The 24,341-nt window shown below is 37.0% G+C and overlaps 1 protein-coding gene across 1 annotated transcript in view; it reads right to left on the bottom strand.

Moving 5' to 3' along the window:
- Window positions 1–19,208, bottom strand: part of LOC131043311 (dol-P-Man:Man(6)GlcNAc(2)-PP-Dol alpha-1,2-mannosyltransferase) — a 44,167-nt gene extending 24,959 nt beyond the window's left edge. Inside the window, exons 1-5 of the mRNA XM_057976509.2 lie at window positions 18,766–19,208; window positions 3,899–3,992; window positions 3,626–3,785; window positions 3,294–3,514; window positions 2,804–3,120 (exon numbers count right to left, since the gene is read on the bottom strand). Of these exons, the coding sequence (XP_057832492.2) occupies window positions 2,804–3,120; window positions 3,294–3,514; window positions 3,626–3,785; window positions 3,899–3,992; window positions 18,766–19,031 (1,058 nt within the window). The 5' untranslated portion in view covers window positions 19,032–19,208. The remainder of the gene's footprint in view (window positions 1–2,803; window positions 3,121–3,293; window positions 3,515–3,625; window positions 3,786–3,898; window positions 3,993–18,765) is intronic.
- Between the last annotated feature and the right edge of the window lie 5,133 nt (window positions 19,209–24,341).

Genomic DNA, 24,341 nt, shown 5'->3' with positions numbered 1-24,341 from the left:
ACACACTTTACAAATTTGCAATCCTTTAACACCAAAAAAAAGAAATTAGTGAACCCAAGAAATGAAAAATGGTAGTTGGAATTATAGCATATGCTTATGCGTTTTGTTTTATGAAATGATGAATTTTGAGGCACTTTAGGTCTAAAGAGGGTTTTAAGTCTCACTTAAAGGTAGATTTATTAACGTAAGTCTTTTTTTTATTAAATGAAATCCTATCGAGCTCACTCGAATTAGCTTGGGGCACAATGTTTATGAAACAAAGGCTTTAAGGCACTTTAAGTTGAGTTAAAATTTTAAATGTCACTTTAAGGTAGGTTTTGTAAGACTTGTTCAAATACCAAGTGAACTCAACTTCCTACCCTTGCACACTATTTCATTTTGTGCTGTCCTTAAAGGGACAAATGAAACACTAACATGTTCATACTTCAGATTTGGATTCAAGCTTGTACATTGCAAATTCTATCGATATGGGCTAGAGTAGTTTGGCCTAGCCAATCAGCCATGACAAGTGTTTTCCAATTTCACAGCCAACTTTTCCTATCATGTTTGTTTGGCCCTGCCTTGCTTGCTTACACTTTCCTTCCTTGGATCATAATTTGATGGATATCACGAAGTACCAATGAGGTTTTCCTTTGTAGTTACATGTAACATGGCATCTTGCTGAAAAAGAACTCCCTCTTGGCTTTGTTGAAGTATTATTTAACACATGGGAAAAAACAATAATAAAAGTCATAACAAATTAGAGATGTTGGATCAAGACCTATGCTAAAAAGAGTAAGGGTAATGATTGACCTCATGTGCAAGAATGTCCACTTTTCCTATATTATTCGTGTAAGGGGAAATATTGAATATGATATGTCTTTCTCATTTGGTAGCTTATAGTGTATGCATGGTGATAAGCTGTATGAATATACCTCTACCAATGCTAGACCCTACTGACTGTTGCATCCCAGTTCAGTATCAGCATGCCACAAACATGCTGTCTTTGTGTACTCTTGTGCAGCAGGACACCACCTTACGCCTGGAAGCTAAAATAACACGTGTACATCAATAAAGACAAACTGTCAAACATCAACAGTCACAAAACCTAACGTCTTCGTAACTGATCTTTCCCACAACTGTACATAGAAAAAGCCTTCCTCTACTACTCATCAGCTAATGCTCCCATCCTTAGTCTCTGATCAATGGAATTCCCATTCTTAGTCTTCCAGTTCATTGTACTTGTGTAGTATACACATTCATGGTAAATAGGAGAGCATATTCTTTTTGTCTGACATGTATGTGTAATGGTTTTTATATTTTTCATGTTTATATTCTATTTAATTTCATTTTCACATGGTAGATTACTATCTAATCTACTGTATTGTGCTTCATACCAACATCCTGATCCCTCCGCTGAAGATCATGTTTGCCTAGAGCCCGGACTTTGAAATCCAACAAATTAACATGCAATAATGATAAGAAACCTATGTTACCAGATCAGCAAAAAAACCATACATATCTGGGTTGGCAATATAGTATGTTAAGATAGTATGCTTTTTAGGCTGGAAATATGTATTATATTTATGATTCTTATATGTTTTTTGTATGGACATACAAAGAATGCACCCTGCCCAGAAAAATTGTACCATACCAGCAGCATACTGTACCCAATTCTGATTTGTCAAATTAGTAAGAATCAGCAACCAGAAAACTTATACATTCTGATGGCTGAAAGAAACACTCAGAGGCAAAATCAACAGCCAATTTTGTGCTGACAATGATTTTATTAATATGCTCCACAAAGAAAAAAGATTTTAAATGAACTTGGATTCAATCATTTGATCCACTTATGATGCATTTTTATATACCTGGGTATCTGAGTCAAATATCTCATTTGAGGCAATTAAAATGTGATGCAGTTAATTATAGCTTACACTTAATCAGATAACTTTATGAAGCAGAAAGATTTTCTATGAATGTGTTGCAATAAATGATACTTCCAGAAAGGAAATATTGCCACTAAATAAAGTTAATCTCTTTCTAGCATACATACAAGATTTAAAAAAAAGTAAGCATTATCAATTGCACCCTGATAGGTGACTAGAAAGCAACTTCTCGGTTAGAATTATCTTGTAAGCTCCTTCAATTATCTGCCAAATAAGTCATCTACTTCTCCCTAATTGTCTTGCATAAGCAATGTGTATATTTGTCTATCGATGACATAACTTATGACATTGTACTCCTCCGACTGTGTGTCACTGGTATGAACAGAGTGTCAATATGTACGACTAGATGGAAAAGAAATGCTCATTCAGGCATCATATGGTCAAAATTTGAAAACAGTCTTCATAACACAAAGATGGTGAAAGTAAGAGATATACATAAATCATTTTAAAGATTCATTAACTCAAGCAAGAATATAGATTACAGGTTTGCTACATAAATTGATTATTTTATGCAAATGTACTTAGTGACCTTAAGTTTTAGTTAAACGGGTTTCCTCACATTCATACTGGCATTCTTGCTTCCCAGCTAATTAGCACAAATTTCTAAATGTCACTAAGTTAGATCTACTCACAATTGCTTCAAGGTATTGTCTCAACACACAAGCAAACAAGGCATTGAATCAGTGAACAGCACGCACATAATGCCAAAAGCGAAGCATCAAAGTGGTACTGTTTTTATGGTGTACTTTCCATGAATTGAAACTTGGTTGAGTCAGTGGAAGTATCTAACACAATCTTAAAACAATTTTGACATGCTACTAGAAATATTTCAGCTAATGTCAAAAGGAGTTCTTGTAAAACAAAAGAGATAGTACCTTTCTTCTTTATGAGGCTGCAGAGACATAAATATCAACCATAAGTACGTTGGAGATACCACAACAACTAATGGTTTGTAGTCTCGTTTCGTTGTCATCATTAAAACTGGCATGGTCATCATTAAAACTGGCAGGAAGAGCAATGCCAAAAGAAGTGCAAAGTTGAAATTGTTGAAGCCATTTCTCAAATAAAACAATGGTCCTTCTACCCCATACAAATGACTTTCACCTCCTCCCACAACATTATACACTAGCAGATTGAGCACTGATGATGTCCACCTTCCATAATAGTAATAATCGGTCAAAATAGACAGCATCTGTTTACATGGTTGCAATAAAATAGGCATATCAGCTTTTACTAGATATAAAATCCACTTCAAAATATGGTGAAGTGACTTTTTAGTCTAACCAAATATATAGAAATCTACAACCAACAATTCAAAATTGAAAATTACAGATATGGTCTTCAGAAATCAAAAGCAATGCTTACCATCATACAAATGGAGGTTGTTACTCCAGCCAGAAAAACTCTTTTAAAACTTCCAATGGCTAAAGCATAGACAACCAGAGGACCTGCTGTAAGAATAGAGAATGGCCAACCAAGAAGAACACCAACAGCTGCCACTGAAACAGATGTGGCAGGCCTATCAAGGAGAAGTGCAGCGGATGAGAGGGTAATTGCATACATTGAAAATGTACTTGGCAAGAAACCTATACAAATGAAATGGATTAGGATTCAGATACCAAATATAAAATGTATGATACCATTATTTTGCCATCAGAAATCATTTTTTAGAAGCAAAAGCAAAAAATAGTACTTACTTGTACTAGCTATAAAGCATCCACTTGAAAAAGCAAGTAAGAAAAGAGTGGTGATCGCCAGCCTTCGGCCATATTTTGAAGATACAGCTACTACAAGAGCTGTATCTGAAACTGCAGATGCAAAACCAAGGAACAGCCTCACCAGGTAGAATACCGCTACCTAGCGGCAACCACAAGAGTCAAATTATCATATCGTTCAAATAATTCTATGTAATGAAGCCTGAAACATCTATGACAAACTGGATTTCTGCCTACTTCAAAGGAGGGTACTACCTTTCCTTGTCCCATACCAAACCACCATGAGGCTGGAGCAGCTATCAGTGCGTGCAAAACAATGTATAAATATGACCGAAGAGCAAATTCAGAGCTACAATAGATGCATCAAAATTCACCTTCTGTTAATACTTTCATTGATAATGGCAAAGCTAAATATTGTTGATGAAAAGTTATTAAAAAAAAATTCCACATACAAAAGTAAACTTTCCCAAGGAGCCAAGTACAATGTTCATTAAATTTTTACTAATAATAAACAGACGCCAAAGGCTTACTGTTGGATTCATTTGCAATTGATACTATAGCCTGTGTTGTACCAGGATTTGAGTAAACTCCATGGAATTTGATATCATGGCTGAAAATTGTAATTTGTCACACATTTAACCACTTGGATATATATATTTCATTTTTCTTGAATTTGACATACAATATCTTGTCTTGAACTTCAGAAGAGTTGCATCAGATGTATATGACCCAATACAAAGACAATAGAATAATGCAACAAACATACTTTAAAATATGCCCAGAGTGCTAAGACCAATCTGTTGAAGCAGCTACAAGGAATGCCTTCCCCTCATTTTCATCATACAGAACAACAGCTAGAAAGGTGTAATAATTAATCATATATATACCTATTTAAATACTATAGACATGTGCAAGTATCAAAGATATATTCATATCATCTGAGTATTAAATGCTAAGGACATGCTATTTGGCAAGCTCAAACCTCCTGACAGAATCTTTTATTTGACTGTTAGTGCCTTGAAATCATATGAATTACTGGCTTTAGCTTCACAAAGGAAACATGTCATCAATGCACAACCTTTCTATGAAAGATTTGCCTTCAAGTTTGAATTTTCACTGTGGATATGGCCTTAATCAGAACCATCTGAAGATAACCCCACTAATCAATCAACCAATGATTGAAAATTGAGGGGATCAAATGCAAATCAATCAAAGACTAGTGCACCCATAATCTTTGTTACATGATGCTGTAATGTCCCCTTATTGGGAATGCCCTAGATCACAATTTTTAATTAAAACAAAGTATGGTTAGAGATACCTTTCACTTTGATTGAGACCCTAAAAAACAAGTTAGGAATCATTTACAATCATAATTCATAAAATAGAGTTCTTTAATTAGAAATCATCAAGCATATATTAGAAGGATAGATCTAATCACAAGATCACTTAAATCAGTTTGAGAAGGCTCAACCATAGATAGTGTGACTCGATAGGGTGCCCTAGGGATCCTCTACCCTAGGCCCAAGGGCAGAACACTATCGTCCTTGGCCTCATCTGGTGTGCCATCCATATGAGGTTGAGTACCTAGTGAGGTGTGCTATAACCGTTAGTGAGGTGTCCTATAACCATTCCCCTCAATCTTGCCACTTCTATCCTACTTCCATGATTGAACATTCTTAATGCATTCATTTACCATGATAGAGAGCATGACAAGCATTCACAATAGGGTGCCCTGGAAGTCCATCCTTTCTAAGCCCAACGGCAGTACCCTTGTACCCCTTTGGCCCCATGGGACTCCCCAGTCTTATATCATGAGATGGCTTACCTAGAAGATGACCCCATCACCATTCCCCTACTTGTAAATTCCCCAATTTCTCTACCATGGCTGGTTACAGCAGTCAGACGGAATAAATATGCATAACATCTTATATCATAATCAAATATTTCCTATGTCCATATATTAAACCAGTCATAGATAGTAACACACCATGAATCAGCAATATATCTATTATGCTATGTTAGATAAGCATAAATAGCAATGCATATTAATTCAGAAGTATGCAGAAATATATGTATATTGATACAGCACTTATTATGTTATGCACAGAAAACTCATACCAAACTGTATGAACCAGTTGAACTGCTGAGTAATTAATATCTCATGAAAATTACCAAGTCTGATCCTTCGATGCCCATATAATAATCAATGCATAATATACTATACTCATACCAGTTTACTCGTATTTATGTTTTGTCTGTAATTTAGATCTGACTCTCTTCATTGATGCATGTTACCCCCTCCTAGTCCCTGATTGCCGAACATCCCTATATATCTCTTCTTGAGATATAAGAGTCATAGTCCACGTCTCTTCCCTCTAAGGTGGCGTCTCCCACTGGGTGACCCTTACCTTTGACTACTGCTGATCATTGTTAACTTAATTGTTATTAACTCAACAAATCCTATCTTCCTCGTGTCTCTATAATAAGGACGTGTGCTTGTTGGAATTTAATCCCATCTTCTTTGTTAATGCTTGCCTTGATAACCCCTGTGCCTGTACATTTATATCAATGCAGAGTTATCCTCTTCGATTTAGTAGTCTCAGAAAATCGGGAAGTCTCATAAATGGGACGATTTTCTGATAAATGGTATTTCCTTATTTATTTGTTTTCTATTTCCTGCCTGAAGACGAGTAAGGGGTTGTTAATAGGCGGGGGCATGACAGATGCTTTAGGCATTTTTCAACTATTGCCTATTGCACTAAGCTCCTACCTTAACCATATCTATGATGAGGTAATAGCAGTACTTGTCAAATTGGAAAATTCATTGTAAGCATCACGTCAATGATACCAAAGAAATCTATAAGTCCAAATCCAGTTTTCTGCCAAGATGCCCATATCTCACCAATACTATCACCAATCATAGTTCACCTTGAAAACTTCATGCTATGGCTTGTGAATATGTGATGCTAAGTAAACATTCATTCATAATCATGAAAAAACAACAAATCATCCCATACCAATCACATGCTCAAGCATCAACTGCAAAGACCATAGCCTTCATCAAGGCATGGTGCAGGAGTATTTCTATCTTGGTACAACATATACTTCTCATACTGTCGGAATATTTTAAATATTCCTTTATTTATTTGTCAAGTAATTATGCTTTAGAGTGATTTAATGCCTATAAGATGAGATTGATTTAATAGTGCTTTAGTGCCTATTTTTAGGTATGTGGATTTATCACATATGAACTGTACCTCATAGGTCACTGATTTTGTGACTCTATTTAAAGAGGTCGATTGTCCTATAAGTGTAATCAAAGTGAAGTTATGCTGCTGTGTAACTGAGTTTTGAGACAACGAGTTAATGAAGTTTGAGTGGTTGATGTGCTTGTTATTTAATTCATTTGTCTGAGTGTTCAATCTTTTCCTTCAAGACACAAGCCCTATGTGAAGCTTTTTTCCTAACATAATATCTGATTTTGGTTTCACGAATAGTGGCAAAGTTCGTGTTTTCTACAAGTCCTTTGCATAAGATAGGCACAAGGTCACCCCAGGGTGTGTTCAGCTTGTGGCCTGTTTTCTGATTTATTTGCAGATCTGAGAGGACTTCAAGGGTATGTTCATCAAATCTTTTGCAAAGTTTGAGGTGTTTGTCATTGGTACTAGTTAACAGTTTCATCTAAACCACTCCTCTTATGTAAGTTTTCCAGTTCCAGTTGATTGGTTTTGTGCTTGTTTTTTTGTTGGTGGTGTTGATGTTGTGAGTTAATGTGGTCTGAATCTACTTTGTGGGTTATTTTTTCTGTGAGGAGGTATTGCACAAGCATTTGACATATTTTTTGCAGAAGGCCTAAGTCTGAGGCAACTTTATGTTGGATAGCTTTCTTGGTTATGTATGCTGAATTACAAGGGGGGCTTAAGCTTGGCTTGTTCAATTCACAATGAAGGTCTAGACAATGAAGCTCTATCGTTTGGGTCTTGGATCATGGACTCAAAAAAAACTGAAAAGGAGATAAGGGTTTAGAAGTTCTAATCTATTCCTAAGAATTCAAGAGACGGTATTGACTTGGTGAAACCAATAACCACACTTTGCTTCCCACGCTAGGACAACTACACATAGTGGGTGCAATCTTCAAGGGATGTGCTTATGATTTTCATGTCATGACTAACTACCATCAAATTGAACAATTTTTATCTAGGAAGTTAAGCATCCACACAATAGGCTCAAACTAACTTTACACAATGAACAAAAATCATCTATTCATCAAAAGTATGAGCGGAAGATTCACCATAAATCAATACTTATCATATCTTGCATTCGTCTAACATACATGAAGTAAAATCTAAACTATGATGAGGAATAAGAACCATGCAAACTCCATAATAAGAGAAGTAATCACCATCAATTTGAACAATGCACTACTTATTACTTTGGCAGTCGTAAACAACAATTTGCTTATCTCAACATGTTTTGCAACAGGCTCCCATGTTTTATAAATGAGGGGTGAGCTCAATTTATAGGCTCTTATTTACAATTCAATGGCCAGGAATGATTTAGAATCAACGATCGTGATTACAAAATAAAACCCTAATTAGGGTTTGTTACAACTAACTACCCCTTGACCAATGAGAAAATTGCATTTGGGGACACTTGTCCTTCTTGCTAAATATAAACCAATAATAAAATAGAAATTTGTTGCATTGTGGAGTGTGCCTTCTAGAAGCTTTTGTGGATAAGTTAGGTTCATCGAACTTGGACATGTTGACTTAAAACAATTTGATTGGTTGGACGATGACGAGGCACCACCTCAATGTGTGGGATGTCCATGTATTTGCAAGGAATCTTTTTTTTCTTAAATTCATGCGTTTAGGAAACTTCGCTAAGTGTTGGATAAATCTTCGAAAAATAATTCTAAGTGTTGAGAGAAATTTTCCTCCAATCCTGGCCAAACTTTATCCATGGCCAATATATGTATTTCATGCCATGTCAATTTCTCTCTTTTCTTGTCAAACTTTCTACCCCTTCAAAAGGTGTCAAGGCGGACTTCATACTTTCCATGCCATTTGCCATACATGGCATGGCAGACTTCAGCATCAACAAGTCACTTTTCTTCTAAGTGTTGGGCGGACTTCAACATTTGCAAGCCAATTCTTATTTTCTCCCTTAGGCGGACTCGATTGCTGGTCGGACAATTTGCTTACACCATTGCTAGCTGGGAGGACTTTGTGAACTTCATGCTATCCTTGGGCCAAGTTTGCACTTCTTCGCGCCATGTTTGCTAACTTGGCATGGCAGACTTTAGCCTTGCAAGCCTTTCCTTATTTATCATGGCAGACTTCATGTTTGATCGGACACTTTAGCAAAATGGCAAGGTGGACTTGGCAGTTGTTTTGCCACTTCTTGGCGGAGTTTACTCTTTCATTTGTCATCCCTCTTGGGCAAACTTGGATGTTAATTGGACATTGAAACAAATGTCAAGGCGGTCTTAGCCTTTCTCATGCCATCTTGACCTTTGGCGGACTTTGGCATTCCCATGCCACTTTCCCTTCATGCTAAGGCAGAGTTGGCAATTGTTTTGCCATGGCGGACTTCATGCTCATCTTGCCAAGGTTGGGCAAACTTTGCAACTTGTATGCCATGGCGGAGTTTACCTTTGGTGGACTTGAAGACTTTCATGCCATGGCAGACTTTGCAGCTGCTAGGATATTGCAAGGCGGACTTTGCACTTGGCTTGCCATCTCCTTCATTGAAAGGCGGACTTTGCACTTGGCTTGCCATCTCCTTCATTGCAAGGCGGACTTTGCACTTGGCTTGCCATCTCCTTCATTGAAAGGCGGACTTTGCACTTGGCTTGCCATCTCCTTCATTGCAAGGTGGACTTTGCACTTGGCTTGCATCTATCCTTGGCAGACTTGGTAGTGTGCTGGCCATTTTGTTTGTGCTTGGCATGGTGGACATGCTGATCGATTGGACATTTTAGTCAATGGCAAGGCGGACTTGGTGAATTCCATGCCATTCTAAATTTCTTCCATTGCCATCTTCATTTGAACTTGTCCTTCGCATAAACACTTAATAGACTTTCTTGCTCAACCACTCATGTTTATCTGGAACATTTGGATGAACGATACCTCGCTTGGAGATTCTACCTTGCTTTTTACACTTGGAGATACAAATTTTTGATTCTAAAGGTAGGAATGTTGTTGCCATGGCCTAAGCAACCCAATCCTAGTTCAACTTTCAAAAAAGCTGAAAAAGCAAAAAAGCATAAAGCAGGCAAAAAAGTTGCTTCCCGGATTGGTCCCAAAGTGCCAAAAATCAAAAAAGCAAAATCCCACAAAAATAGGAAGGTGTGTCTTTTGTACACGACCAAACACAGAATAAACTACCTAAAAGTATCTTATCCTCTCTTGAATAAAGCTCCCCGAATGTTGAAGATTTCGCAGAAGGATCAATCGGAGCAACTCCAAGATTCTGTATGTAGGTTCTCTACTTGTGGATAAGCTCTTGCGGTATGATGTGATTTTGCTGGAGTCACAAGGGGACTTACATTCGATGACCTGAGCATCTGATTTGCTTTGGATATCACTGGAACATGGAATTTCACTGGCCCTTGATTTTTTTTTTTTAAAAGGAAAAAGGATAAGGGTTGGAACGGAATCTATTTCTAACACTAAGAACGTAAGGGCAATGAACGACCTTTGATGAAATTCTAACTAAGTCTTGCTTTGACATCCTAGGAACATCTCCACAAGATTAGTGCGATCTTCTGAAGAAAGCTTTATGATGTTTAGATCACTGCTACAAGCATGGACACCGTCAGGTTGATGCATATCAATGAAGAAGCGATAATTGAAGTTAAGCTTAAGCTAAATGATTCCAGTTGACTACGCAAGGCAAGTCTGCAATCAACAAACCGCTAGTAGTATGGATATACGAATTTCACCGTTGATCATACAAATTTCTTCCATTCACCTAATAACATGAAATCAAATTTGAGTAGTATAGAGACCATGCAAATTGTTGAATCGACCCATAGAATTCACCATTTCTTCAATGAAGTTTACAAGTCTTTTGCAACAATATCTTGGCAACAATCTTTGCCTTCTCTTTCTACTCTACTCTAACTATTTCCTACTCTCTGACTATTCACTATTAACCTTTACAAATGAGGAGCCAAGGCTTTATATAGAGAACCCTTTACAAACAAACGGCTCTGATTGACTTAAGAATCAATGGCTAGGATTACAGGATAGAAACCCTAATTAGGGTTTGTTACAACAAACTTCCTTAGCCAATTAGAAAATTACATTCCTGGAGTGAGGACAAATAGGAAGCAGGGGTAGGTACACTGAAGTTTGTGCCGCCTCCGATGAGTCAGGTATATTGAATCTGGACATGCTGAGGTGGACCAATCCGACTGGAGGAGCAGTGACTGGGATGCCACCTTGTCTGACATCTGTGTCTTGGTTGATCTCTTTTCTGTCTCAATTTGATGAATGATGTACCTCTTTTACTCCCAAGTGCTTGATGAGGCTTTCTTATCGTCAAGTCTTCCTTCTCCGGTAGCATACCTTGCCTTGAAGTGCTGGCAAAGCCTTTCTTTGTAATCTTGTGGTTCCTTAGTGTGGCAAAGTGAAGGTTTTGGAGGTAGATGGCAACTCCTAGAACACATGTAGTCCACCTTTATGCCTTTGGAATGTCCTTGATGATGATGGACTGGAATAGGTCGTCCTTGTCCTGATCTTCTTCCATCTGCAAAACAAACCAAAAGGTGATTAAGGACACATAATAAATTCATTCAACATTGCATTTTCTACCGTAAAACATCAACAACAAGACATCAAAATGAAGTTCACTCAAGATCCTTCCCAGGGACAGGCCCTATAAAAATTTCGCTCTGGACCCTTTGGAAGGGTCAGGAGCGAAATTTGCATTTTAGCTCAAATTCTTCTCATTTTGTTCTACCTTGACTCTCCCTTTGGATCCTTCTCCCATGCATGCAACACTTGCTTGACCTCAAAATGGCTTGCTAGGAGAAATTCGCTAAAAATCATGGCCAGGGACAAGACCTATTTAGATTTTCGCTCTGGACCCTTTGGAAGGTCAGGAGCAAAATCCTTGTCCTAGCTCAAAATCTTGGTCATTGGTGGAAAAAATCCATTCCAAGGCATGCCTAGGGGTCCTTCCAAGCTCAATCTACCTTGATCCACACTTAGCTTGACACAAAAATGAAAGGAAAAGGTGAATTTTAGGAATTTCACTCTGGACCCTTTGGAAGGGTCAAGAGCGAAATTCACCTTCTTGAGCTTATTTCATCATTTTTCCACTTCAATTCACCTCAAAAGGGCAAGGACATATCAATCTATTCCTATCCAGGCCATAAAAACCAAGAACTTGACTTGTTTTGAAAGGAAAATAGGTGTTCTTAAGAATTTCACTCTAGACCCTTTGGAAGGGTCAAGAGCGAAATTCTCCTTCTAGGCCAAAATCCGTCACATTTGGTGATCACTAGCAACTCAAAGCCATGCTTAAGGACATCTCCAATCCTAGTTCACCCTGACCCACACTTGCCTTGGCATAAATTTGAGAGAAATAAGAGGTTTTGGGGAATTTCGCTCTGGACCCTTTGGAAGGGTCAGGAGCGAAATTCACACTCTAGGCTTGATATTTCATCTTTTCAACTCCAATATTCTTTGTAAGGCAAAAATACATCATTCTACGCCCAAGGAACAAGGTTGGTAGACTAAGCAAGGAAGCAAATGAGATTAATGAAGAATTTCGCTCTGGACCCTTTGGAAGGGTCAGGAGCGAAATTCATCCCCTAGGCAAAATCTTCATCTTTCAATGCTTTCAATCACTTCCCAAGGCAAGAACATATCAATCCACCTTCCAACATGCCTTTGAAACTAAGAACTTGGCCAAAACAAGGAAGAAAATGAGGTCTATGGGGGTTTTCCCTCTGGACCCTTTGGAAGGGTCAAGAGCGAAATCCTCATTCTTGGTTGATTTTCCACTTCATTCATCCATTTCTCCCTCAAACTTGATCAATTTCAAGCTCCTTTCACCATAATCAAGGCAATCCACCATCAAACTAGCTCAAGACAAGGTCAACCTAGGGCTTAAGGCAAAAAAGAAGGTCAAATTGAGGATTTCGCTTTGGACCCTTTGGAAGGGTCAGGAGCGAAATTCTCCTTCCAGGTTGATTTCCATCATTTCATCGCCTCAAACCTCCTCTCCAAGGCAAATATGCATCCAAGTCTTCCAAACCATGCCTTAGAAGTTCCAAACTCGGTCAAGTTAAAGAGCAAAACAGAGGAAATATGAATTTCGCTCTGGACCCTTTGGAAGGGTCAAGAGCGAAATTTTCCTTCTAGGCTCATTTTCACTTTTTTCCTCCCTTCTTTGGCTTGGATATAACTCATTAGGCTTCTCCTAATCATCCTCCAGTCCAAGTTAGCATTCACTTCAAGGTTTTGTGAAGAAAAAAGGGTCTCATATGAATTTCGCTCTGGACCCTTTGGAAGGGTCAGGAGCGAAATTCTTCCTTATGCTCAAATCCTGACTTCATTTTCATATTTCTTCACTCCAAATAAGTGTTTCGCCCTCAATAATGCCTGGGAATGAGTTAGTTCTAAGTTTGGATCAAAGTAGAATGTCCTATAGAGGAATTCGTTGTGGACCCTTTGGAAGGGTCAGGAGCGAAATTTGACATTTTGGTCTCTCCATCAGGATTCATATATGGAATATAACATTTAAGTATAAGAAAGAAGAAGTTATATTCCATATATACTGTCAGGATGTTTGAGAGTGGTTTTGGACCTCCAGGAGTTATAATGCAAAATCTAGTTTTTGGAGGATTCTTCAATTTTCCAAACTTAGTCAAATTTTAGGATCCGGATGACATTCCAGACTTAGCCAAATTTCAGGACATTTGAAGATCAGGATGACATTCCAAACTTCATCACTCACCAATTTGACCTAACTCAGATCTTCAAAGATGATATTCACTCACCAAGCTTCATTGACCTCCTAAAACTCAAACAAGACACAATTAGCAACAAGAGCAAAACTTTGTCCTAAGGAAGACTTTCAAAGATGACCCTAACCCGGAGCATCCACTGACTCACCCTTTAGCTAAAACAGAGCCTGCTATCTTAGTGATCCCTCTGGCAACACTCAGCATGCAAAGGCTAATAGACAAAACCTTGAAAGACCTAAAAAAAAAAACCCTAGAAAGCAAAAAAGTAGGGGTCCCCATTTGCAATGGGGCGATGTGTGAATATGTCACAACACTATCCAACAGGTTCAAGGGCATGGAAGTGCAACCGTCATATTACCTCCTGCTTAACTCTTTGGAGCGCAGGGGTAGGGAAGCACATCCATCATTGACCCATGCTTAACCCAGATGGTCACTTAGCTACTTGCCCTCCTTGTATGTGCCGTATCTCCCCTCCACAACAAAACGTCTGATTGGTTGGAGTTCTAAGGAATCTGTTCATTCTACAGTATTATGTAAATATACAGATTTAGAAATATATAATCAGACTTAATACAGCAAAGATGACATTATTAAGATCATATGAAGACCATTTTACACATAAAAGTATATTTACTCATAATGTAGATCATACCACCAAAATTAATATGAATACTCAGATTGCTGAAAAAATGATTTGTATATCCCTGTCTGAAGGGTACGTGATTGTTTCCCTTGCTGAAATGCAGATTCTTCAATGTCCTTCTTGCCTTGCTTGGAATTATCCATTAATACCAGTGTTCCACGGAAGCGCGTATCCCCCCTCAGGCCCAAGTCTCCCGTCCCTGAAACCTGTCCCCCAAACTTTTTCCCTTTATCCCCCCATCCCCAAAGGCAGTCCCCACGTCACCCGTCTCCCCGTCCCCAACGGTTGTGGAGCAATGATTAATACTTCTTCATCAGTGGAAGAGAGTGGTGTCTTTTCCACATGGTGCCTATTAGTAATGGTAATGACCCTTGGTTCAATGCATCCTTTCACCATAACTAATCCATCCTTAACTAATGCTAACCAATGCTATCTCATCAAACTGGATATGATTATTGATCACACATTTAGGCATTTGCACAATAATATCGATCAGACACTACTGTCAAAATATTGTCTTTTATGTTTCCATCCCTGAAGGTAGACGATACAATGTTCAATGATACTCCATTTGCTGATTAGGTTGTCACAAGGGACTGTCAGATAATGTGATCGCTGTAGGGGGCATTACAGGCATCCAGAGCTGGTGCCAAGGTGGCATTCCTGCCATAGCTACTACAGCAGAGACAACATGTCTGAGCAGCATTACAAGCTACCATATTGGCTTGGGAACTGAGGACAGCCATGGGATTTTGTTGGAAGGTGGGCATGCAGCAAAGAAAATAAGTTTCTAACAGTTTTGCATCCAACAAATAAACTTTATGCTTTATTTCTAAGCTTATTTTTGAACCAGTGAAGTTACTTTTTCAAAAAGATTTCAGTCAGATTCTTAGCTTTTCCCTTCTATACATGAAAATCAATTCTGATGATGTTTAATCAAATTATATTTACTAGCATGAAATGAAAAGTTGTGACTCCCTCCAACATGAGATATAAAAGGGAGAAGAGAACCTCATTTGAGAGGGGAGAGGGAGGAGAAAAGAAAGAAGGAAGCATGTGAATCAAGAAAGAGTCAATGGAAGAAGGAAGGAATGTTAAGTAAATAAGTGACTCTTCCAAAGGAAGGCAGAAATTATGAAAGGTCGTGACTCTTTTGAAGGGTGGTGATCGTGCAAGGTTGTGACTCTTTCGAAGGGTGGTGATTGTGAAAGGTTGCGACTCTTTCAAAGGGCAGGCATGTTGAAGGGGTGTGACTTCTCCCTCACAATGGAAGATATAAAGGGAAGAAGGTCTTGATTGAGGAGGAGAAAAAAAGGAAGAAACATCAGATTTCAGGCATCCAGCACGGAGGACATTAACCCTTGCGATTTGGTATGACTAGATGAAAACAATATAATACTATGCACTTATAATATCCATGCACTTGTAATATTTATGCACTTACAATGTTTATGCATTTATAAACTACTTTCTTGTAATAATCTGATATCCATGCACTTCGTATCTTTGCGAACATGCTCTATGTATATCGATAATAAAGATAATGCTGCATAATGTTTGTGTATTGTGATGCATAATTTGTATGTTACTGATGTCTCCAATTGTGGTAGAGGGATAAGGGACAAAATTGGGGGAACATTGAAAAAATTCCTCACTAGGTATGGTGCCTCGTAAAGATGGTTAAGGACCACGAGGCCACCTCATGATGTTGGTTAAGGATCATCGGTTAAGGACCACATGAAGACAAGGAGGATAAGGTCCTGACCTTGGGCCTAGGGTTGAGTCAAGGGCACCCTATTACAATCTATTCTCCAAACCCTACAGGGTTCGTTATTGAGGTAGACAAGAAAGGGGATCCTCAATTGTAAGGGGAGAGAAGAATAGCATGATGGAGGGGAACAGTGTGCAGGCTCCACTAGGTACGCCACCTCATGAGCATGGTTAAGGACCACATGAGGCCAAGAGGGGTAAAGTTTCCGCTCTTGGGCCTAGGGCCGGAGATATTTAGGGCACCTCATCATGACCATCTTATCTCCATCCTCGTTATGGTTGAGCCTATGAGATCATTTGGATTTATGTGCAATAAGTGTGTTTCTCCTTTAACCCTAGATATGGATATATTATATGTATTATGTCCACATTATTATGTAACTTGGTTACAGGTTTCCAGGACAGACTTACCTCATTCTCTTCTTAGGTAAGGATTATCTCCCTAGCTAAGTTATGTTCCTTGTTTCATTTAGATTTTGTGAGTTTAGGGCAAATTACAAGATAATCCAAGAAAGGGCCATTACATTACTTTTTCAAAAAGATTTCAACCAAATTCTTAGCATTTCTCTTCCACACATAAGAATCAATTTTGATGATGTTTAATCAAATTATATTTACTACTTTTTAAAGTTTATTCCCTCTTTCAGCATATAGCATGGTCACATGATAAAAGGGAGTTTGTTGAAAAATGTTTCAGCAATTAAGCCCCTCGTGTGTTGAGAGAAAATTTTCAGTCTATGGTTGTATGGGCAGCCCATAAGGGCTAAATCCCCTAGTGCACAAACCCTTTTTGAAAGAGATTTTCAGGAGGCCATATCTTGAGCAAATAGATGTTTTCAGCACTTTTTTTTTTGAAACTGCATATTTCCACGTTAATTTGCCATGGTGCAGTCAGACTACAGCTTCAAAGCCTCCAAGTTCATCTTTTTCAGCCTTCTTTGCTGAGGTATTTTATTGCTTTTGAGGTATTATTTTGCATGTTTCTTTTGGTTTATTTTATGTATTGGCAAAAGAACAGAAGTTGAAACTCTTGGATCTGCTTGGTTCATCATCCCCACAAGCCATTATGTTTGCACCGAATGGTTCAATTTTTTCAAAGATGAATGAGAAGCATAAGAAGCAAGCCAAAGGACATAAGAAGGTGGAACAAGATAACAATCAACCTTCTAATGAAATTGACAAGCAGGAAGAGTAAGTGTTCAAGGGCATTTGTTATCCTAAGAAAGAGCCTGATTGTAAATATGATTACCATTTTGGCTTGCAATCGATAGTAGAATGCATCAAAATATCTGTAACAAATATACATGTGATTTTCTTTCAGCAGGGACAAGCTAGTTTGCAAGAAAAAAGGACCCATGACACAAATCATTTAGATAAGGGTTCACCAAAGGATTATTCAAGAAATCAATGCACAATACATCAAGGGTTAATTGGAGAGTTCACAAAGCATGTAGGCATGCAATCATATGCTATAAAGTATTTCAATGGCTAGTTGTATTAGTTTGCAACATAATGAGACCATAAACACCTGTTTCCCAACTGTTGTGAACCTCCATGTGTGTCCCATCATAATTTTCATTTCAAACATCATTCAGCTTATGCAATACAACCGTACAGCCATCTGAATTATAGTTTTTCGGTCTATCGATGAAAATGCAAATACAAGACACCTATCTAGGCAAAGCTAAATTAGAATTTCTGCTGAGTAACCTCAGTTTTGGAAAATCATAAACATCGCCATTTGGTGATGATTACCTTAAAAATCCCTAGGTCTGTGTGGTACTAAAATAAATTAAAAATAAATTTTATAATTTGAATTGAGCATACCCAAACCTGCATTTTTCATTTGAATGCCCTGAAAAAGAATTTTTCTCTGTCCAGACAATTGCCATTATAGCATAAGGGTTAAAGGGGTTTATATTATAATTTATGTACTGTGAACATGCTCAAGTAGCCCCTACATTCTGGTTTGACAAGCAACTCAGGTGGTCTACCTTTGGTGGGTCGTGCCAAAACCTGATACAAGGACAATGTGCATTTCCAGTTGTAGCTTAAACGCAAGTGGTATAGAATAGGGTTGTAAGCAGTAGATTACAGAGTTAAAGAAGCCAATTTTTTATCGAAATGAGAGGAGCAAATAAAGAAGGCAAAACTTGAGGACTATAAGCCTATAAGCAGGTTCCAAATGGGTAGGTTGACTGGCAAGGATGGGTTGAATCCCAAGCTTGGCGATGAGGTCAAAAACTGAAGTTAGCCTACTTCCACAGCAAGATCAAGTTGAAGGAGGGTGCCATGCTGTCTACTCTGATCTTGGTCACCTTGTAGAAACCCAGGGCACAAAAATTTGAACTATAAATAATGCAAAAGTGATGGAATCGCCTTATTAACTTCAGCAAAATGGTCTGATGCCTAATTTGGGGCTTGGCTTGATCATGACATTGACAAACATCCCTTGCTACTTCACCTATTATACAGTTGAAGTGTATGTGCTGACTGGTGAGACTCGTAATCAAGAAGTTTTGTATAACTGAAAGGGCAGAGTCAATGTGTTCTTTATGGGTGTTCTGGCCTCATGATTATCCAAAGTAAATTTTGCTCTAAAATGCAGACGCCTTCTCAATAGTCGAGGATTTGATTGCACTATAATAGCTAGCCATCACTTAGGAAATAACAAGGAAAGAAATGAACCCATTTCCACTTGTTTGCATATAACATAAGCAAATATACCTGTATTCCCATGTCTGGAATCCTGACTTGTAGAGAAGATAATGAAGGGGTTCCCAATAGTTGAAAACTTCGTCGCAGTCGTGGATGAGATTCGATCTGGCACTAATGGTTCTGACGGCGATGAGAACTATGAAGGGAATTCCCCATCCTAATACCGTGGAAGTCTCTTTAGTTGCAGATTTAGGATGATCATCTTCCCTGTCAGGAATAGTTTTGTTTGTTGCTTCGCCTCTACGCTGTCTCAGCTCCGAAGAAGAGCTCGCCATTGCTGCAAAAGATCTGAAACTCAATACCTTTGGCTAGACAAGGTCATCATCAATGGCAGGTTTCTCCTCTGCTAACTTGAATTCTTGATCATTTTTATTGCAGGATGCAGATCTTTTGGAAGGAATGAAACAAATTGTTGGTGAAGAAATACCTTTCACTTTAAAGCCTTTTCAAAGTTTTTGGTTCCTCAGTTCCGGGGTGGATTCCTATATTTTGATTAAAATATTCATTAAAACATTTCACTAGAAATATTTTAATTTATGTTTTCTCAATTTCTTTAGAAAATATAGAGAATCAATTTATCAATTAAACAAGGCTGTGTTGCTCCAAAGTTCCAAGTGCTGGTAGTATGATTTTGTTTTTTTATAGGTAGATAAAGTGAGAGTAGCATTAGTCCAATTCAAGTGAGGCAAGGCATGGAATCATAGACTATTTTAAATTGTATTTAATTGATATTAATAATGTATTTTTTTAATTTTTTTTTTTTATGTTTTTAAAATGGATTTTCTTGTAGTTTAGATATTTAAGTTCTTGGATTTCTAAATGTATTCCACAAAATTAAATGGAATTTGAAACAAAATTTAACAAGAGCTTCAAATTTCTATGAATATTGTTGTTAGTTTAAAGTATAAAATAAAATAAAAAGGAAAGAAGAAATATGATTGATGCATAAGTCCATTTCTTGTTGAACTTAAGCAATAATGAATAGCGAGCAACTTTTAACTTCTTAAATTAAAAATTAAATGTAAAGTTTAATTATATCAAAATCTAAATAGTAATTAAAATAATAAATCTATAAATTAATAAATAAAAAAATATACATTTATTAAAATTTTCTATTTATGTGTATGTTAAAAAATAAATAATACTATTATTAAATTTCCATATATATATATAATTTACTAAAACAAGACCCAAACAGAGATTACAAGCAACAAACAGCATAAAACTATAAAAGTACTACTTACCATGCATTACCCAATCTATACCAAAGAGATCATAAAATTTTAATATTAAATTTTGAATAAATTATTAGTTTATGACATAAAATAAAAGTAAAAATATAAACCTACTCTCATGAATTTTTATTACAATTCCCTTTTTATGATACTATTTCCTTAATTTTTTGAATTTATATATATATAAATAATTTAAACTACTTGTTTAAAATTTATTTTTGTCATATTCATTTAAAATATATATATTAAAATAATATCAAAATGTCAAAATTACTATTATAAAAAAATTACACTGAAAATTTTAAGAACATTATAATAGACATATATTTGCATACATTTATATTTTTCCTAAAATTTTAATTATCTTTTAAAATAAAATAAATATTAAAGTTCAATTTTCACCGTCTCCTACCAACTTTTTAAATTTCATTTAATTTTTTTTAATTTCAAAATGGGAGTGGGGCCATTTATAGTTTTAAAAGATTTTTAAGTTTTAATATTTCAAAATTTAAAAGAATACATGCCATGAATGCAATCATTTAATGAATCAAATTAAAACGTATTTTTCATTGGTAAAAATTAATATTTTTACTCACTATTTTCACTATAGATCAATAGGAACAAAGAAAAATCATATTATTATAATCATTTAAAATAAAAATTTAAATATGAACTATAGAATTTTTGTTCACAAATTTTAATTTTGTATAATGATTGGCTAAATTAATTAAGAAAAAGAACCGAATGAATGCATTAGTTTTGCCTTGGCGGGAACTAATAATGATTAATGCATGCATCATTACTATATTTATTATTAAGAGTGGTATCAATTTCTTTATTTGGGCCTTATTGTGGACATGAAAGAGAAGATGATACTAGCATGAGAAGATGATACCTACATTGGCACATTGCCAAAGTCTCAATTTTTATGCATACTTCCTATAGGGTTGTGTTGGTGTTTTCCAGCCGATTGCTTGGGTATCTCTATAAAGTAGTTATCTTCAATCCTTGAAACTCTCAAATCAATGGACAACAAATAAGAGACAATAAATTTGTTATCCTCTCCACTTTAGGCTTTGCTAGACCTTAGGGGGTGGCCCTTATTTCATTATATGAAATAATTATGAGATATTAATCAAAGCAAAAATGTTCTCATAACTTTTTATTGTTCTCCTCTGCATTTTAGGCTTTGCTAGACCTTAGGGGGTAGCCCTTATTTCAATATGAAATAATAATCCTTATATTATGAGATATTGATCAAAGCAAAAATGTTCTCATAACTTTTTACTAAGATTTGTATGTGTAGACACCTAAAATTGTCCAGTCTAATTATCTAAGCTTAATTCTTCTATTAATTAAATAAATCTTTATTTATTTAATTAATTCATTTATCCTCTTCTAGCCTTATTTCTCATTTAAATAAATACATTTATTTATTTAAATTATCCTTTTCCTAAATTAAATAAATATTTATTTATTTAATTGATCTTACTTCTTCTATTAATTAAATAAATATTTATTTATTTAATTAATTCATTAGCTTTTTCTACACATGACACATGTCATTCATCTCTTAATTCATACACTACCTACCCCTTTCATTATTTTATTATTTCTTCTACCTACCCTCTAATCCTAGCCGACCTCCTTTTTTACACCTCTCAATCTTATCCCTCTATTTCTTATTGTGTCTTCTATTTAAGGAGATGCCTTCTTCATTATCAAACCCTAATCAACAATCTTGAGGACTCGACTACACTACGATCCTACTTGCAACCACATTTCGTTCTTTGTTGAGCTCTTGTGCACATAAAATCTGAGAGCAAATATATTAAGCAAGATCAATGGAGATAGGAAGAATGGAGATCAAAACCCTATTGGACATGTGATGGTATAATCTTTGTGATTTCATGTGATTTGCATTGTCTTAGGTAATCTTCATATGTTATGGTGGATCTTTGTTGATTGTTAGGCTAGGGTTTTGTGGTTGGATTCATTTAGCCTTTCAATATTGTTATTGTTGTTATCCATTTTCACCATATACATTTTGGCACGCCCGGTGGGACTCTTGTCCCTTTGCATTTGACCCCCTTGTTGTAGGTCTTGTGTTTTTGAAGTTGCAGATCGGACATTTTCGGCAGCATTTTTGGTATTTTCGCATCTGCACACTTTCGGATCGCGTTTTTGATTTTCTGGCGTGTCTGAGACAGCTGGATCTGCGTCTGTGTTTTGGTCATATTTCATTTTGCAGGTTCCAGGGAGGTGCGTCTGTGTTACTGAAACGCATCTATGTCGTTTTCACCAGCGTTTGCGTACAAAAAGCACGTCTGTGGTTTTTAAACGTGTCTGTGTCTCACAGAACCGCGTTTCTATTGCGAAGTCGCATCTGCGTAGGCGGTAATCGCGTCTGTATATTGCCTGTTTCAAAATTTTGGAAATTTTATTGATTCGGTTTTCGGATTTTGCATTTAGGGTTTCAGATCTGGTTTATTTTTGGACTAACATTTTCAGATCTAGCTAACACAATTGGTGCAGCTTGCCTTGGAAGCTAAATCGTTTGGTTGAAGGCCCCTATTTTCACAAAGTCTTTTGGGTTTTAAAATTTACCTAACTTGTGTGTTTGCAGGAAGGGGTGATTATTTCAAACAACTCAAACTACTAACAACTCTTTGTTGCAGGTCCTTGGCAAGAGTTTTGATTTTTATTGTGTGCCTTGTTTTCATAGACTAGCAAACACTTCCATTGGTGCACTAAAATTGAATCATTGTCTTTTGTGTCTTGATCAATAGGCTCTTTTTGTTTAATCTTTAGAGGGTCTGTCTTCCCGTGTGGTCATTAGGACTACTAGTGAGAAGAGAACGACCCAAGTGGTAGCAAGGAAAACCCACCTCTTCCGAACCACTATAAACAAATGTATTCATGGTGAAAACTATGGATAACGTGTGCTGATTAGTTCATACCGACACTATGTCTCCCCATAAACCCGTTTGATCAAATTTATTTGATCATTTGTAGGGCGTAACCCCTACCAGCTAGGAGCCTTCTGTATTTACAGAGCTGAAAGTGCCGCATGTATGGCCACACGAGCGGATGCCCTTACTAGCACCTTTTTGTTTTAGAAGCCCAAATCCTTCTAGTTGTTGGGGCAGGAGGTCGGACCTCTGGTAGTGGCCCACACACATATGGTTCTTAGTAGAGATACAAAGTTTGCCATGGGGAGTTTTCATGGGGACTGATGCTTGGCTGACCCGAGAAGTGAGTGCCAAGGGTGGAGCCAGTGAGGTCAAGCATCTAAGTATCCGCTCTGAATAGCGTAGTCTCGGGGGTAAAACCTCATGTGGGATCAACAACTATTGTCTTGGCCAGCCATAAGAATTGTGCTTGACTTATTTTAAACATTCAAACATTCAAGACCAAACAGCAAAACATTGTGTCTTTTGTGTCTTCAAGTGTATGCAAAACATTTTACATCAAACAACACACTTTTCTTGGAGTCATTTTGGAGTCTAAGCACTTGCAAATATTGAGTCCTCATCAACATTGTGTCCTCTTGTCACGAAAAACAGTCAAACAGTCAGATTTGGTCACAACAAAACGACTTCACAGATTGGAAAAAATTGCACAAATTTTACAAAAGCGCGTCTGTGTCTGTTTTAACCGCGTCTGAGTCATATAAACGTGTCTGTGAAGGGCAGAATACTGTCTGTGTTTATAACAGCGTCTGTGTTGAATAGAAACACGTCTGCATAGGATAACTGCGTCTGTGCAGTATACAGGCACGTCTGTGTTCAAAATTGCAAGAAAATTTCACAGTCCAGCAAACAAAAGAAATCAGTTTCGGAATTCTTGAGCTTCCTAGGTTGTTTCTCCAAGTTTCATTTAGCATTCAACCTGTCTTTAGGTCTCACATAGTCCATCATTGCTTCACATCTCGTTTTACATTCATACTTGTCTAAACTTGGGTCAAAAGGTCACTTGCTTGTCCTCATCATACTTTGTCAACACACTACATACAACAACACTTTGCTAAGTGGTCCCTCATCAAGGTTTCTTACCTTTGGGTCTCATTTGGTCTTACTTAGGGTCAAGGTCAGCTTACCTCATCAAGAGAAACTATCCTCTCTTTGGAAGTCACACCTACTCTACCACATACATACTTGGTCTTACACTTTGGACATTTGCAAGTACACCTCAGATTCATTTACATTCCATCCAACTCTTGGTCTTCCATACTTTTTCCATTTTCATCTAGTCTTACACATCTTGGTCAATACCTAGTTCATGGTTGAAACCCGTCTTCAAAAATCTAGGAGAGAAACTAAAGAGGCTCAAGAGTCCGCAAACATGAGT

Source organism: Cryptomeria japonica, chromosome 7 (genome assembly GCF_030272615.1).
Source record: "Cryptomeria japonica chromosome 7, Sugi_1.0, whole genome shotgun sequence".
Lineage (NCBI taxonomy): Eukaryota > Viridiplantae > Streptophyta > Pinopsida > Cupressales > Cupressaceae > Cryptomeria > Cryptomeria japonica.
Note: the sequence above shows the minus strand (reverse complement) of the source record. Positions and strands in the feature narration are given on the sequence as shown.